Source organism: Mesoplodon densirostris, chromosome 5 (genome assembly GCF_025265405.1).
Source record: "Mesoplodon densirostris isolate mMesDen1 chromosome 5, mMesDen1 primary haplotype, whole genome shotgun sequence".
NCBI classification, from domain to species: domain Eukaryota; kingdom Metazoa; phylum Chordata; class Mammalia; order Artiodactyla; family Ziphiidae; genus Mesoplodon; species Mesoplodon densirostris.
In genome coordinates, this window is record NC_082665.1 from 90,921,228 (window position 1) to 90,940,229 (window position 19,002).

Here is a 19,002-nt window from a genome sequence, read left to right on the forward strand (position 1 = left end):
TCTTAGAAATGTTGTTTATCTTTGTTTTTTCCTCGACTTTTTCCTATAGCAATATTTTATAATGAAATGAGGGCAAAAATTTTTTCTTTTTTTTCCTACTCTGTGAACAGGGACTTCCCCAAGACAAGAATACAAGAATACTTTCCCAATACAAGAATACAAGTCCTACTACAGAGAGAGCACAATCCAATTTAGTCAGAAATCTGGGTATTTTCTCCTTTGTCAAAGCTGATAGTCGGTTAACATGTCACTGACCCAAGTTTCACTGCCTGATATTGTTGAGTATTTACTTTCAGATCCTGAAAATTAATGTCAAATGGCAAGTTGTAAACCACTTAGAGAAGTATTTCCATCCATTGATTTATTTAGTAATAAAATATATATTGAACATGTACATCATACAAGGTATCATGAGGTAGATTTATTTATTCATTCATTCAACAAACACTTAGTAAGTGCCTTCTCCATGCCAAACACTATTCTAAGCCCTCAGCACCAGCTCTGAACAAGGTAGTTGAAGTCTATGCTCTTCGAGTACTTACATTAGAGTGGGGAGCCCAGGGATGCTGATCACATTGAATGACACATTGCTCTAGATTACCAAAAGTAAAAAAATCACAAGAATAACACTAATTATTGCTTTTCCTAATTTCAAACTGAATTTAGGACTTAAACATGTCAAAAACATTCCATGAACTGAAATCTTGTGTGGACCAGAAATCTTTCTTAAGTCAGAAAAAAAAATTTTTTTTAAATGATTAAAATTCTGCAGTGCTTCTTTTTCTCTACATAAAAAAAGAGTTTTTAATAGGATCTCAGAATCTTGTTTTCCCCAGAATCTGCTGATTTTATCAAGTAATTAACCAAAAATAATATTTCTTCTATCAGATAGGTAACATGATTTTTGGGTAAAGCTCCATGACAGCTGGATGAAGATATACTATCTCAGTGCATCCTTCCCCCCATCTCTATAATTAAATTTTTTTTTTTTTTTTTTTTTTTTTTTTTTTTTGGTACGCGGGCCTCTCACTGTTGTGGCCTCTCCCGTTGCAAAGCACAGGCTCCGGACGCGCAGGCTTAGCGGCCACGGCTCACTGGCCCAGCCGCTGCGCGGCATGTGGGATCTTCCCGGACTGGGGCATGAACCCGTGTCCCCTGCATCGGCAGGCGGACTCTCAACCGCTGCGCCACCAGGGAAGCCCTAGAATTAAGTTTAAAATTGGCATGCTGCTTCCTCACACTTCATTCCGTTGCACTTGCTTCAATTTCCCTTGGTCACAAAGTGCATTGGTTATGAATATGTATTAGAGTTTGCTGTCAAACCCTGTGAACAACTTCTGGAGCAGAAGATTAGATATGTTATTTCAAACAGATGCATCAGTTTATATCATCCTTTGCAATTTTTATCTACCAATGAACATCCATGAGAGATTGAACAACAGAAGAGACTAGTCTGCCAGCCAAGGTTCATACTGCTATTTTTTCTTGCTGCAATGGATTTTAGTTGGCTTTAATTTTCATTTACATTATGATATCAATGATTCAAGAGCTTACCAATCTAAATGGAGTTAAATTTTTGTGACTAACAAAGACACAGGCCTTGAAACCCCCATACTGAATTTAAGGTTTAGAACTAAACTCTCCCAAACCAAAAATTCAACAGGTAGATTTCCTATTCAACTGGTAAATTAGAAGTGAATTGCAGTTGCAGGATATAGAGTCAATAAATCTCTCTCTTTTAAATAAAAATCATATTCCCTGAGAAGTATAAGTGTCATAATATTTTTCTCTAAGTCTATGGAAGTCTTTAATTTTCTGCTATGGACCTAAACCATGTTTATCACTATCATCTGTTTTGCCTAAGCTTAAAAACTTGGAGGGATGAGCCTGACCAGTGGAATGGTATAGCCAAGAGACATTTGAGCTTCATTGATCTTCATTTGGAAATATCCTTACAGTAGGATAAACATATACTGTTTTTAAAACCAATTGCTCTCTCTTCACTGGAAACCACAGACAGAGTCAAAGAATTGCACACATCCATGAACTTCAGGCATGTTAGAGCTGGAAGAAAGTTTAGAGAATCTACACCAAACCCTTCATTTAAAAGGAAGAAACTGAGGCCCAGAGAATTAAAAAGACTTCTCTGAGGTCACATAGCTCACTGCTGTCAGAAATAGGCTTAGAATCTAGGATTTCCAATTCCTAACTACTTTCATCATGCCACAAATATGTTGACTTCAACAAAATCTGATTCTCTCTAGGATAGCACATTCATCAAAAAAACAGAAAAATATGAGGTTGGAATGTGTATACCCAAATGGTCTCAGGCAATTTTGCTAAAATCTATTTACTTAGAACCCTAAAGCTTTCTGCTGGTCTACTTAAAATTTACATATGAACTCTGAATCAATATAGTAAGCAGGAAATGACTAAAAAGTCAGAAAGATTCCAACCCAGGTTCCAGAGGAAAATTTTTTAAACCAAATTACCAGCTCCTTCCTGCTCTTCGTATTCTTCTCAAACCAGAAATCCAACACTTCAACCAACCTCTGGCCATTATACTCATTCCTTTTCTCTGCCACACTTCCATCCCAGATGTCTAGTGAAACACTAGCCCTGGAAAAACATCTTCTCCATGCCTACATCCAGGCTGCTGAACAAATATCACAGAAATGGACAGAATGGTGTCACAGTAATAAAATGTATGATCTCCAACCTCAAAAGGTCCCTCCTATGCTACTAGGAACGCTTCCATGTTTCCTGGCAGAACTCTTACCCTTATTTTCACTTTCTTCAAACACCTACTTCATCCTTTCCCTGTCCATTCCTAACACAGAAGTCTGACTATTAATTCACAGCAATGAAGAAGGAAAATAGAGAGGAGGAGGAAGAGGGGTAGGGGACATCAATTAGATGGGAACTTCCTCAGTTTTCTGCACGCACATAGAGTTTGACCTGCACCTGTAGCCATTTCCTTCCTTCCTTCTTTCCTGTGGTAACAGAAATTCTCCTGTTTCCTGGATATGTCCTTCCCCCACCACTTCAGTGACTCTCTTCTCTTGCTCTCTCTTGACTCCTTTTCATAAGCATTTCAACATAATCAAATTACTTGAACTGTTAAAAATCTTCCCTGACATTCCCATCTGCTTTCAGCTACTGTCCCACCTTCTCCTTTCAAACAACCATCTCAAAGCAATCATGTTCACACACTGTCTCAATTTTCTCTCCTCCAATTTACTCAACTTTTGCAGTCCAGCTTCTTTCCCTTCACCTCCACTGAAATGGTTCTTACCAAGAAGATTAAAATCCTTTAACTAAATCTTTTAGTGGATTCTTTCAAGTTCTTATAAGGTGAAAAATGTACCAAGTTAATATTTGATGCCAAAATATCTTTGTTTGAGAAAATTTCTTGAGACTTCTATTTAGTTAGAAAGTGAAACCTGAGGCCCATGAAAGACATCGATCAAGAAAGCAAAAGGTTCAAGCTGCTCTAAAGGAGAGAAGAAGAATTTGGTATTTGTTTTGTTGTTTGTTTAAGCAGATGGGAAGAGAATAGTGTCAGAAAGGGCACGTGGACAAGATGGGAGACAACAAGAGAGCAGACGGAGACATGGCAATAAAGGGCCATTGAGAAAATCTCATAGGCAACACAGCCATTGATAAAATATAGATATAAATACTTGTTAGTTTTTCATGAACCTCCCTCCATGTGGCTTCAAGCCACTAAGATACAGCCCCCCCCACACACACATATACACACACCCTTAATCTCTTCCTCAGCTCTTCTGCTGAAGAATTTGGCCTCCCATGCACCTACGGTCACCTAATCTATGACATAGGAGGCAAGAATATACAATGGAGAAAAGACAGTCTCTTCAATAAGTGGTGCTGGGAAAACTGGACAGCTACATGTAAAAGAATGAAATTAGAACACCCCCTAACACCATACACAAAAACAAACTCAAAATGGATTTGAGACCTAAATGTAAGGCCAGATACTATAAAACTCTTAGAGGAAAACATAGGGAGAACACTCTTTGACATAAATTACAGCAAGATATTTTTTCACCCACCTCCTAGAATAATGAAAACAAAAACAAAAATAAACAAATGGGACCTAATGAAACTTAAAAGCTTTTGCACTGCAAAGGAAACCATAAATAAGATGAAAAGACAGCCCTCAGAATGGGAGAGAATATTTGCAAATGAAGCAACTGACAAGGGACTAATCTCCAAAATATACAAACAGCTCATGCAGCTCAACATCAAAAAAAACAAACAACCCAATCCAAAAATGGGCAGAAGACCTAAATAGACATTTCTCCAAAGAAGACAATACAGATGGCCAAGAGGCACATGAAAAGATGCTCAACATCACTAATTATTAGAAAAATGCAAATCGAGACTACAATGAGGTATCACCTCACACCAGTCAGAATGGTCATCATCAAAAAATCTACAAACAAGGGCCTCCCTGGTGGCGCAAGTGGTTGAGAGTCCGCCTGCCGATGCAGGGGATGCGGGTTCGTGCCCCGGTCTGGGAGGATCCCATATGCCGCGGAGAGGCTGGGCCCGTGAGCCATGGCCGCTGAGCCTGCGCGTCCGGAGCCTGCGCGTCCGGAGCCTGTGCTCCGCAACGGGGGAGGCCACAACAGTGAGAGGCCCACATACCGCAAAAAAAAAAAAAAAATCTACAAACAATAAATGCTGGAAAGGGTATGGAGAAAAGGGAACCCTCCTACACTGTTGGTGGGAATGTAAATTGATACAGCCACTATGGAGAACAGTATGGAAGTTCCTTAACAAACTAAAAGTAGAACTACCATATGACCCAGCAATCCCACTACTGGGCATATACACAGAGAAAACCATAATTCAAAAAGATACATGCACCCCAATGTTCAGCACAGCACTATTTATAATAGCCAGGACATGGAAGCAACCTAAGTGTCCATCAACAGAGGAATGGATAAAGAAGATGTGGTACATATATGCAATGGAATATTACTCAGCCATAAGAAGGAATGAAATAGTGCCATTTGTAGAGATGTGGATGGAACTAGAGACTGTCATACAGAGTGAAGTAAGTCAGAAAGAGAAAAACAAGTATTGTATAATATCACTTATACGTGGAGTCTAGAAAAATGGTGCAGATGACTTATTGGCAAAGCAGAAATAGAGACATAGATGTAGAGAACAAACATATGGATACCAAGGGGGGAAGGCGGGGGTGGGATGAACTGGGAGATTGGGATTGACATATATACACTATTGATACTGTGTATAAAATAGATAACTAATGAGAACCTACTGTATAGCACAGGGAACTCTACTCAGTGCTCTGTGGTGACCTAAATGGGAAGGAAATCCAAAAGGAGGGGATATACATTACGTATAGCTGATTCATTTTGCTGTACAGCAGAAACTAACACAACATTGTAGTTGAAATCTTAATGCCCTGTGTGATGATATTAGGAGGTGGGACCATTGGGAAGTGACAGGTTATGAAGATGGAGCCCTTATAGATGGAATTAGTGCTCTTATAAAAGAGAGCTCCGTAGCCCCTTCCACCATGTGAAGACACAACAAGAAGTCTACAGCCTGGGAGTGGGCCCTCACCCACCCAGGCTGGTACCCTGATCTCAGACTCCCAGCCTCCAGAACTGTGAGAAATAAATTTCTGTTGTTTATAAGCTACCCAGGCAAAATATTAACAATTACTGAATCTGGGTGGAGGGTATATATTCACTGCACTTGTCTTTCCATTTTCAAATTTCTGTAGGTTTAATATTTTTCAAAATAAAAAGTTCAAGGAGAAAAAAAAATACTCATTTCTCTTCCTGTGTTCCCCAACTCAATGTATGTTACCACCTTAATACATTCAATTGATCAACGAGTTCTGTGCAGCATCACTCCCGAATCTCTCCACTAATCTCTGTTGTGCAGGCAGGCCATTGTACCAGCCCTCTAAGTGGTCTCTCCGCCTTCTTTCGGTCCTGCTCCCATCTCCACCCCCGAACCATTTTCAAAAAATACAGCCTTAGTGATCATTTCCAAAATGCCAATCCCATCATGGCATTCCCATGATTAAAACATGTCAGGGGCTCCATACAGTCCCCCAATATCCGCCTCTTTATTTATTTGTGTGTGTGTATCACTTCTTTATCCATTCATCTATTGATGGACACTTAGGTTGCTTCCACATATTGACTATTATAAATAATGCTGAAATGAACATAAGGGTGCATACATTTTTTAAAATTTTATTTTATTTATTTATTTTTTATACAACAGGTTCTTACTAGTTATCTATTTTATATATATTAGTGTATATATGTCAATCCCAATCTCCCAATTCATCCCACCACCACCACCACCACCACTCACTTCCCCCCTTGGTGTCCATACATTTGTTCTCTACATCTGTGTCTCTATTTCTGCCTTGCAAACCTGTTCATCTGTACCATTTTTCTAGATTCCACATATATGCATTAATATATGATATTTGTTTTTCTCTTTCTGACTTACTTCACTCTGTATGACAATCTCTAGGTCCATCCACGTCTCTACAAATGACCCAATTTCGTTCCTTTTCATGGCTGAGTAATACTCCATTGTATATATGTACCACATCTTCTTTATCTGTCTGTCTCTTTGTCTGTCTCTTTAACACAGTTCTCTAAGGCCTTCTTGATGGTTCTGGCTTGATGCTCCAGCCTTATCTTTCCTTCCTTTCCCCTTTGCAGATGAGTTTTCTGACTTCTTCAAAAAGCATCACACTGCTTCTGCTCAAGCAAACTTTGTACTTCGCATCCTCTTTCTAGAAAACTACTCTCCCAAGCCCCATTTACCTGCCTGAGTGATGCCCTTCTGTCAGATGGCAGCCTGGATGTTACTTCCTCCAGGAAGCCTCCCCAGAGTCCCCTCCCCAATGTGAGCTATGTGCTCCCCCAACATTGCTCTCTCCTCAGAGCACTGAGTGATTACAGAATAACTCCAAGTTTATTTGTCAGTATAGCTCTCCATGAGGGAAGGTCTGGGTCTCAGCGGTTTTCAACTTCCATAGGGTAAACTTTCAATAAATATCTGTTGTAAGAATCAGTAAATGAATGAATGTATTGTTAATATTCTCATCTAAATTGTAGAAGTGGTGCTCATCTGTTTTAACAATAATAGCCGGTTTGGGGAGGGGGTCAGAGTAGTGAACAATGGTCAAGTTATAGAATCATACTGTGTAAAATAATGTTGGAAGATGAGAAATAAATTTGAGTAAAGTTCAGCGTTGTTCACTAAGGGAAAAGAGACAAAAATGGAAATCAGGCCACTTTGGGTGATGTTCTGGTTTTGCCAACAACTCAATGGACAAATCCCTTCATTTGGATTTTTGTTTCCTCACCTGAAAAATAAAGGCAACAATGGCTCTCTATAGTCTCTCTCTTAATGCTAAAGTTCAATGAAAGGAAGGTGATGGAGAAAACTACTTCATAGAGAGACAAAGTATGTATAAAATGTGCTGCTTTTAAATTCAGCATCGTTAGACCATACATTTAGAAAATAGTAACACCAAGTCTTTAGGCTATTAAGATATACTGACATTTTAATAACATTTATCTTTGCACTGAATTATGGTATAGATAAGGAGTCCACAAAGCCATTTGCCATACCTTACCCTGCTACAAGCACAGTTCTATTTTTCCATAATTGAGACCTTGACACACAAGGTCTCAATTATGGAAAATACACACACTTTTCATTTTAGAATATGATTATGCACTGCTCTGCAATTTACTTTTTTTCACTGAACAGTAAATCTTGGCAATCTTATGTCTTCCTTATTCTTTTTAATAGCTGAGTAGTAGAAGTATACCATAATTCATTTATCCATTAATTTATTGATGAATATTTGGGGTATTTTAAATACTCCATTTTATTGACAATATTACAATGAATATTTTTATACAAATTTTATTTCTGTACCTGTCATAATTTATTTAGGATAGCTTGTAGAATTGGACTTGCTGGTTCAAAAAGTATGCATTTGATACATTTTACATTTGATATATTCCAGAAAATTGTCTACCAAAAAAGCCTTCACAATTTAATAGTGTTCATTTCCCTGATTCTTTGCCAACAGTAAATATTATTGATCTTTTTAATCTTTGCCAAGCTGATGAATGAAAAAGGATGTCTTCTTTTTTGATTAGAGTTTCAAATCCAATTCCTAGTGAGTTGAAGTATCTTTTCACATGGTTAGCAGCTATTTATGTGGCACTCTTCCTTGAATGCACAAAATAAAATATGTAATATATATGATATGTAAAATACACTGTATGTAAAATAAAGTTACATGTGATATGTGTACATGCATATATGGGTAGAAATGAATGAAAAATACACTAGAAGTATGCAACATTAAGAGTAGTTACCCATGGGCCTCCCTGGTGGCGCAAGTGGTTGAGAGTCCGCCTGCCGATGCAGGGGATACGGGTTCGTGCCCCGGTCTGGGAGGATCCCATATGCCGCGGAGCGGCTGGGCCCGTGAGCCATGGCCGCTGAGCCTGCGCGTCCGGAGCCTGCGCGTCCGGAGCCTGTGCTCCGCAACGGGGGAGGCCACAACAGTGAGAGGCCCGCATACCACAAAAAAAAAAAAAAAAAAAAAAAAAAAAAAAAAGAGTAGTTACCCAGGGTACTGTAGTTGCTAAGGGTAAGCCATGGTAAGAGGAGACTTTCATGTGTAACTTTGATTTTGTACAATGAAAATAATGTATTCCTTCTTTTTCTTTTAATAATAAAAGAACTGTTAGGGCTTCCCTGGTGGTGCAGTGGTTGAGAGTCCGCCTGCCGATGCAGGGGACACGGGTTCGTGCCCCGGTCTGGGAAGATCCCACATACCGCGGAGCGGCTGGGCCCGTGAGCCATGGCCGCTGAGCCTGCGTGTCCAGAGCCTGTGCTCCGCAACGGGAGAGGCCGCAGCAGTGAGAGGCCCGTGTACCGCAAAAAAAAACAAAAAATAAAAAATAAAATAAAGGAACTGTTAAATAAATAGGAATCATAAAAATTGTATATGCCTGACTGCACCCCTTTTTTCTGTTTGTTTGTTTCTCCTCCCTCAACTTCCAGGAAATAACCCTGCTTCTTTATTTATGGTATGGACTCCAGTTGTTTCTCTACCCCCTTGAAGGATTCCCCTAAGATCCTGTTTTAGACACTCTGCTCTTTCCTCAAGATAATCTCATTTGCACCCAGGGTCGCCATGCTCTAGGGTCTCACACTGATTTCTCTCTGCCAGCCTGATCCTTCTACATGGCTCTACTTGTACTTAATCAGAGCATCTGCAATTAGAGAAAGAAAAGAACACACAGGAGCTATGAAGAGAGAAAACAGGAACAGGATAAAGTGCTAACCCAGCCTGGGTAGTGAGAGAAGACTTTCTGGGATGGTGGTATTTAAACATGAAGTATGAGTAGGAGTTGGCTGGAGATTGGGGGGAGGGAAGAGGGAATATTCCAACATGAGGCACCAGCATTTGATAGGTCCTAAAACAGGAATACTGTTAAAGCATTCAAGTAACTAAAATACCACCAGCATGAACAATTTGGGTAATGTGCCAGTGTCAGGTAATTTTGTGACTGACTTGTTGGAACCATAAATCCAGACTGAATATCAGTGGTGAGGGGAGGGGGCCTTGAAGGTGGAGGTAAGGATTCCCTTGAAAGAAATGGATGTTCCCATTCTTTACAGCCCTAGGAAAGTGGAGAGATAGGTCTTAGACTAAAGTAAAGGAAAATATTTTCTGGTATCTCTGGGGCCAATAATCAGTTTGGCCTCCAGGCTCTAAGGAATGAGCAGTCTGGTATATTTCCAGGGGGATTAAGGTGCTGAAAGTAGCCCCTTGGCCATATAAATGTGGCCAGAAGTGAGGAAGGGGAACAAGGTAGTAGGATACCAAGAGAAAGATCTGACACAGCCTTATCCAATAGGACTTTCTGTGATGAAGAAAATTTTCTATTATCTGCACTATCCGATGTGGTGCCTACAAGCTACGTGAGCCTACTGAATATTTTAGATGTGGCTGGTGCTTGTGAGTAACTGAATTTTTTATTTTATTAAACTCTAACTTTATTTCATTTTAACTTAAATAGCCACATGTGGCCCATGGCCACCATATTGGACAGATCTGGAGGAAGACCAGTGTGACAACCTGGCCTCCTCAAGGGTGTTGAGAGAATTAGGGAGGGAGAACATGGGAGGTGATGGAGTAGAGGAAAACCGTGTCCCTGGAAGTCCTCAGCAGAGAATGCTGATGCCCAGAGAATCAATATCTCACAAGATGCATATCCATAATATGGTGGTAAGACGTGATGAGGGAAGAAAAGACCCAAGGGATTCGTGTCTGAGCAAGAGTGAGGCAGAGCTTCAGGCAAAGGTCAGAAATCAACAAGAGACAATTCAGAAGAGTCCTATTCCTAGCAACAAAGTTGGTGGGGTCTTGTCTCATCATTGGGTGTGCTATACTTGCTAAAACAGGACAAATGTGAAATCAAAATAGCACAAATTATACTTCTCCAGTTTTCTTTCTTCATGTTCCTTTTTTAATTTTCAGGAAATTACAAAGGTAGGCTGTGCCCTAGGTCTAAAGGTCTGGCTAAGTTGATATATTACAAATGAATAGCAATAGGCACTTTTGCTTTCTTTCTTTCTCCGTTATGACCAGTTTCTTGGTTGCCTTCTCTGCTTCAGTCCTGGCCAAAGCTTAAGGTTAAAATGTCTGTCCCCCAAAAGCACTCTTCACCAGCCTCCCTGACCAAGATTCATTTTTATAAGCACCTGTTATGAAAGCACACAGAGAAATTAGAAAAGGCATGAAGCCGTTAGCACTTGTCACAAAATTTAGCACAAAGGCAGCAGTGCTCAGGAAGACCGATTTTTCATATGTGTTGACAAAGGACTTCACTTGCTTGTGTTTTGGTGATGACCTTGTTTGTTAACCTCACCCATGAATTCTAGCAACTCAGACAGAACCACCAAAGAATTCCTCTGTGGTTTCCAATTGTGCCAGCTGCAGGGCTGTTGGATGTGTCTTCACGATATTACCTTAATGCTGAGGAGGGGGTGCCTGCAGGGTTCACTGATTTTCTACTGCCATCCAAAATAGGTTTTTTGGATTCCACTAAGGGAGTTGGGGCGAGAAATGCTCTGCCCTGCTGCCTTTGTTTAGCAGGTGATGGATTGACTGAGATTGCTGAATGTACTCTGTACTATGGAATAAAGTTATAGATTAAGCTTTACCTGTTTACTTTCTCTCAAGCCTCCATTGAATGCCTTTAGAAAGGAAAAAAATAATAAAAAAGCAATGAGTTATTCCTACCTTTCCCTTTTATTCTTCCACCCTTCTCTGCATTGATTTTATTGTAGGAAGTGTTGATTATTTGCTAATTGTGCATTAATTCCAAGTTACCAAGGCACAGTGCCTGTGTGCTACTAACTTGACATGCTCGTTTTGTTAATGAAGTACTTATTCTATTGGATTCCTATTCCTTAGAGAAAATCTCAAAGGGAGATTGCCTGGTGGCCAGTGGGAGCCATGCCATACAATGGGCTGGGAAGTTGGCAATCTACCCCAGAGTCCTGGCTCTGCCCCATGGGACAACTCAATTAAATATCTTTGAGCTTTATTCTCCTTATGTGTAAATGGGAAATAAAAATATCTGCCCTGCCTACATTCCAGGCTGGTGAGAGGATCAAATAACACGATACCTACAGAAGTGTTTTATAAAATCTTACTGAACTTCAAAGATATTAAATTTTTATTCATCATTTTTACCTCCACTGATTTCTAGAAAGAGTTTTAGTTCAGTTGCAATAGAAGGTACATAGGGACCATTAAAGCAAAGATAAAAGAGCAAGGATCATATAATGAAAATAGAAGATAATTGTTCCAGAAAAATCTATGTTAAGAATAGTTGTATCGGTTGAACACTGAATTTAGCTTTGAACTTCCTAGCAGCTAAGGCAAAACACAAAACACCATTAGGCACACAACTTTCCTTAATCTATGAAATAAGCACGCTGGTTTATTAGGAGAGATGGAAATTTTCCTACCAGTAACTCTAAGGATTGTGGGTGAGACTGTTTTCTGGGCACACGCCTGCCTACACTTTCCAGATGGCCTTGCAATTGGGACGGGAACCTGGCCCACAAAACCCTTCCCCACGTGCTCCTTCATGCTCTTCCCCCATGACTAGCTTGACATATGGCCATTGTGGAAGGAGGAAGATGGAAGGAGCCCGGGGACCAGAATCCCTACTTGGAGCTGCCTTCCTATTAGAAATATCTGCTCTCTATATGAGCAAGAAATAAGTTTTATCATGAATGTGCTATTATATATTTTACACAGTTTGCATACCTTATAAAAATAAAGATTTTCTAATTTTGGAACTTTATTGGATTCCATAATATACAGTTTTTAACTATCAGTCTTACCTTAAAAAATTTTTTTTTAAATGATCTTCATGGACTGTCTCATATTTTGACAGAGGCAAGCAAAATCTAACAGTTCTGAGGAAAGGGAATGAAACAAAGATGGGTGATTTTATTTATGTGTTTGGAATGGTGATGTCTGGGGTAGAAAAGAAAGAAGCGAGAGGTAAGAATAGTTCTGGAACATGAGCCATAGCCAGGAAGGCCTGTCCATTTGGGTAACTTAATAGTGAAGATACAGTGAGCAATGAGAAGGCGGGTCCCTAATGAACTGGGAGAATCCTGACAGTTCAGAAAGAAGGATAGGTGGTGCTGGGAAAACTGGACAGGTACATGTAAAAGTATGAGATTAGGGCTTCCCTGGTGGCGCAGTGGTTGAGAGTCCGCCGGCCGATGCAGAGGACACGGGTTCGTGCCCCGGTCTGGGAAGATCCCACATGCCGCGGAGCAGCTGGGCCCGTGAGCCATGGCCGCTGAGCCTGCGCGTCTGGAGCCTGTGCTCCTCAACGGGAGAGGCCACAGCAGTGAGAGGCCCGTGTACCGCAAAAAAAAAAAAAAAAAAAAAATTATGAGATTAGATCACTCCCTAACACCATACACAAAAATAAGCTCAAAATGGATTAAAGACTTAAATGTAAGGCCAGAAACTATCAAACTATTAGAGGAAAACATAGGCACAACACTTTATGACATAAATCACAGCAAGATCCTTTTTGACCCACCTCCTAGAGAAATGGAAATAAAAACAAAAATAAACACATGGGACCTAATGAAACTTCAAAGCTTTTGCACAGCAAAGGAAACCATAAACAAGACGAAAAGACAACCCTCAGAATGGGAGAAAATATTTGCAAATGAAGCAACTGACAAAGGATTAATCTCCAAACTTTACAAGCAGCTCATGCAGCTCAATAACAAAAAAACAAACAACCCAACCAAAAATGGGCAGAAGACTTAAACAGACATTTCTCCAAAGAAGACATACAGATGGCCAAGAGGCATATGAAAGAATGCTCAACATCATTAATCATTAGAGAAATGCAAATCAAAATTACAATGAGATATCATCTCACACCAGTCAGAATGGCCATCATCAAGAAATCTAGAAACAATAAATGCTGGAGAGGGTGTGGAGAAAAGGGAACCCTCTTGCACTGCTGGTGGGAATGTGAATTGGTACAGCCACTACGGAGAACAGTATGGAGGTTCCTTAAAAAACTACAAATAGGACTACCATATGACCCAGCAATCCCACTACTGGGCATATACCCTGAGAAAACCATAATTCAAAAAGAGTCATGTACCAAAATGTTCATTGCAGCTCTATTTACAATAACCAGGAGATGGAAACAACTTAAGTGTCCATTGACAGATGAATGGATAAAGAAGATGTGGCACATATATACAATGGAATATTACTCAGCCATAAAAAGAAATGAAATTGAGCTATTTGTAATGAGGTGGATGGACCTAGAGTCTGTCATACAGAGTGAAGTAAGTCAGAAAGAGAAAGACAAATACCATATGCTAACACATATATATGGAATTTAAGGGAAAAAATGTCATGAAGAACCTAGGGGTAAGACAGCAGTAAAGACAGAGACCTACTGGAGAATGGACTTGAGGATATGGGGAGGGGGAAGGGTAAGCTGTGACAAAGTGAGAGAGTGGCATGGACATATATACACTACCAAATGTAAAATAGATAGCTAGTGGGAAGCAGCCACATACCACAGGGAGATCAGCTCGGTGCTTTGTGACCACCTAGAGGGGTGGGATAGTGAGGGTGGGAGGGAGGGAGACACAAGAGGGAAGAGATATGGGAACATATGTATATGTATAACTGATTCACTTTGTTATAAAGCAGAAACTAACACACCATTGTAAAGCAATTATACTCCAATAAAGATGTAAAAAAAAAAAAGAAGGATAAATAATGGAAAGCTGGGAATCTGATTGTCTGCATATTTTTTTCAATCTCATAGCCTTTTAATAGATTAGCCCCACCTCACTTTAAAACTACAGACCAACACTGTCACTACCAAGCAGGTTACTCATTTCTCCTCATCCCTGGGAGAGGTGAGGATGGAAGGAGTGGGGCAGGAGAGGCAAGAAACCAATACTGCTCTTGGTCTTTTTTTGGGGGGGGGTTAATATGATTTATTTAATTGTAAATGTATATAATTAAATTTCTTATAACAGTTACTGTCTGTATTCCCTTAGAGTCTAGCCTGCCCAGCAGGGCATCAGAACTCTCAGCTTTGTCCTGTTGGTACAAGAAAGCGTTGTTCATAGGCCCTACTGTAGACAGGAATCTTGAGAATTTTATAAAGACAACCCAGCATGAAGATATCATACATTCTGTGGATTTAATCATTTACTATACCTTAAGCACAATTTTCAGACCTGCAAAAGTGCCTTCTGAATTTCTCTGGTTTTTTTAGATTGTCAGCACAAGTGTGTTGTGTTTAGATTCCATTCAGCTCCCCAAGACAAGTTTGTTCAGAGAACCTTCCCCTAACATCTCTGGGGACTTCCTGTTAGGATTTTTATTCTCCCTTTCTCACACTGAACTGTCCTGGCCCTTTCTACTTTAAGCAGAAATAGTTCACCTTTTACATGCGGTTTAGGAGATTTCATTTCAAGCTATTTAACCTAAAGATTTAGTAGGACTTCGGCAAACAGCAGCATGGAGTAGATAGGGTAGGGCCAGGCCATGGCTCTGGGCCAGAAAGAATGTACCAGGAGGTGATACAGACACAGTTGCTGACAGAGGCAGGTCAGCACCCAGTCCAGTGAGTCCAGCAGTATAGGCAAACTAGATACAGGCCAAATAGGCAACAAGGCTCCAAGATCAAAGAGCAGACTGTCCTGACATGAAGAGGTCAACAATGGAGAATTAAAGAAAAGAAATATTTAGGAACCTACATGGCCACAGTCTTGGAAGAAAGTCAGTATACATCAAGTCTCAATGCGGCTTTTCCAAAATTCCATTTCCCTTGGACCATAATTTCTATTTCTCAGAATTCCTATAAAATTAGCAAATCACAGCCATCCTTCCTCACACAATAACTGACTTTTGAAGTATCTAAGAAAATATGTTTGACATTAAAACAATATGAATATCCAGAGACCACATCATTTCTCTAAGCATTACAAGTGCTACAGGAAAGTTTAAGTAACATGCATTTTACAATTCTATGAATAATACAAGTTTCATTCCCTGTGAGCTGATATATGACTTTTTGGGCACCGTCACTTGAAAGAAAAAGAAATCCACAAGTCACTTTTCTAGTACTTCTATCCAGATAACTTCTTTGTTCTAAAGAAGAGGATCAAGACATCACTTAAAATTTTTTGTATGCTAATAAAATATGAAGTAAGACATGGAAAGATGATGCTTTTGTACTCTTCTCTGTGAATTTGTGTCTTTGCAACTCATTGCTTCCACTTCCTACCCCAATTAAAAGGAATGTAAAAGCATAGTTGTGAGTGTTATTCAAAGCTTAATTTTTTTTTTAGGAAATGTATGAGTTAAAATTAAGAGAATGTTAAAGACCATGTTGTTCAACCTCTACTCACTGAACATAAAATACCTATGTTAATTGAGCACTTTTTCTGTGTCAAGCACTCTTTCAAGTGCTTTCCAGATAATACCCCATTTAATCCTCACAACAACCCTATTATTCTCACATTAGAAACAAAGGAAACTGAGGCTCAGAGAGATTAAGCAATTTGCACAAAGTCTCATTGTCGGTGGCAAAACTGGGACTCAAATCCAAGAAGTCTGACCCCTGACTCTTATACACTAAGTGATTCTGACTCATATACCATCATGCAATAAACATAAGCATTACTCACTTCATTCCTAAATGCTACTACTAAGATTTATATGGTATGTAATATCTCATTTGGAACATATGTGAAACATTGACTACAGGAAAACTCAGCTTCCCATTTTTCAATTAAGCATCACTACTGCTATTTAAGGACATGGACTTTACCTACTGTCTAAAAACTCTTCAGCCCCAAATAAGCAATCTGGGTACAAAAAACAAAATAGGAGATGGAAGGATCCAGTGCCAGAATCGTGGCATTCCAAGAGCATGTCTTTAGTGACTGGACTACAAATCAGTGACTTTGGGGTTCTGTGTTGCAGGACAGCCCCTGAGGGCAATTTTTCCTTTCACAACAATCTACGTCTGTGGCCTGTGGGCCCAACGCTCATGGCAGATGGAAGAGGGTCCACAGAAATCATCTAGTATATGATTCTTCTCTAGGTGTCCATGCTGTGTGTGGAAACTGTGTTGTCTCAAGGGCCTAACTTTTATTCCTAGTTTTACATTTGCCATTGGATCGTTCCATTCTGTCTGTTGAGTCTGTTAAAAATCTATGGACTTCATTTTTTCTTGAAGTATGCCTGCAAAGCTCAATTTTTTTTTAAATTACATTTTTTAAAAAGATTGTAATTAGATTGTCTAGGTTCATGCAAGCTCTGAATAGCAATTTCTTTCTCCCTTTTGGTTCATCAGTGGTACCTGCTTTTCCAACTGGTTAATTTCAAAATAAGTGATCCAGCCTTTAAAACATTTAAAGTTAAAAATATATATGTCTTGAGATCCAATTTTCCTATTTCACTTGGGTTCACTCCAGACTAATTGGTAATTTGAAAAGAACACCCACCCCTAACCTTTTATAGCAGTTTCACTTTCTAACACATTGACTTTATACAGTTGACCCTCCTAATAGACCCTAGCGTTCAACTTTGTGTTCTTAACACCAGAAAACAACTGCCACATTTCTGTTCATTCCAGAGTCAAAGCTGTCATAGTCTGCTGTTACATTTTTCTGAATGTCCTCAAGCTGTCAAAATGTTTGCTATGTCTATCAAACTATGTCAGATTCATTTGGGGCATTGGACATGAGCAGCACTAAAATCTTTCAGACAAATGGGTTTGGATGAACTGCAAATACATGAAGATTAAAATGAGAAAAGTGTAGGGCAGAGCATGTCTTTGCTACTAAATATGATAGATTCTATTAAAAAGAAATGATTGATACTATTGGAACATTCTCAACACAGGTAAAATTTAACTTGTTATACAAAACAGGGTATAGTAGAGTATTTCAGTGGTTAGCAACTCTTTTTTTTGATAGGTAAAGATTAAAATTTGTGCCAATTACAGGCCAATATAACAGTAAGATTTCATCATATTTTATTAATTTCAAGGTGGTATTCCCAAACATTGTATGTCTGTTTCAAATTAATATGACATGCTCAAGCACCCCCAAAGGACATTCTGAAGCCCTGAGATCATATTTTAGCAACTGTAATGCAGTAGGAAGGATGGAGGCTCATGTCTACCTAAATTCCACAGCACGGAAGAGCACTTCTTCCTATCAGCATGAGAAGCTAAGAAGCATTTTGATATATGCTGTTCATTAGGCATAGTTGCAGAATTCAAAATTAATTAAGATAGAGAGAAGGAGCTTATTCATTTATAGTTAAAATTCCTAAGGTCTGTTTTATATGTAGAATTAAAATTTTAAAAATTTTGTTTTCACTGGCATTGCTCCAATATTTGCAAAAAGAGTGGCAGACTGGTCCCTCCCATGGGATCTGGGACAATGAAGTGCCACAATCTGCTTTGAAAAGGAGCTGTGTGGCTGGGGTGAGGCAGGGGAGAATGTTTGCACACCAGGAAGTGGCTATTTGCATTTCCAGAGGGATACTTTATGTTACCTGCAAGGACAATTATTATTGGGAGTCACCCTGGAGATCTGGCTTCCCCCGTCACCATCGTAACTTTCCGTTTTCCAAAAATATGTTGATCTCTAAGAAAAAAATTTGTCCAAGAATTCATTTTCCTTCCTGGATGGTAATGATATGCAACAGCAGTAATTTCATACTAAATAATATTATTTGTCCCGAAGAACAGAGGGATAAAGTTACTCTGGTGTTAAATCCAGGTCTGACCAATTCTTTTCAATTCCCTGTTTTAACCATTAAGTATATTAAAAAAAAAAAAACTTATAAGAGAGAAATCTCTTTCTGTTTCATCCTGGTCTCCTTCATGAGCAACTCAAAGTCTCCAGGAAATAAGATTAACGCTTACCTCAAAGGCTCTTTGTATTTGGACAAAGTCACCCAGGCTGAGTTCGTTTTCAAGCAGGGCTATGCAGGCATCTTCCTCTGCAGTTTCACCTTGTGAAATTCTCTCTGGGTTCTCTGGCCCGGCCTGGGATCCTTTGTTCAACTCAAGGGTAGCATTCTGGAAACTCATAATGGCTTTACCTCTTTTTAACAGCCTTCAACTCTCTAAGTATTTATCTTTTTCTTTTTCTTTGCCTTCAACAGGTGCCTTTGAAAAGAAACAACTTAGCAATCGAATTCCAGAATCAAAGTACATTTCAAGGTACACAATTAAGAGGCAAAAAGTTCAAGCCCAGAGGTAGGGAATGAAAGCTCTCAACCCTCGCACTTCCTTAATTCCACAGTTTATTTTCAAAACCCACTGT

General features: G+C 39.4%; 1 protein-coding gene across 1 annotated transcript in view; it reads right to left on the bottom strand.

The window, feature by feature from the left end:
* WDR49 (WD repeat domain 49) overlaps window positions 1–18,767 on the bottom strand; it is a 142,323-nt gene extending 123,556 nt beyond the window's left edge. The window contains 1 exon segment of the mRNA XM_060098829.1: window positions 18,600–18,767. Coding sequence (XP_059954812.1) covers window positions 18,600–18,767 — 168 coding nt within the window.
* Between the last annotated feature and the right edge of the window lie 235 nt (window positions 18,768–19,002).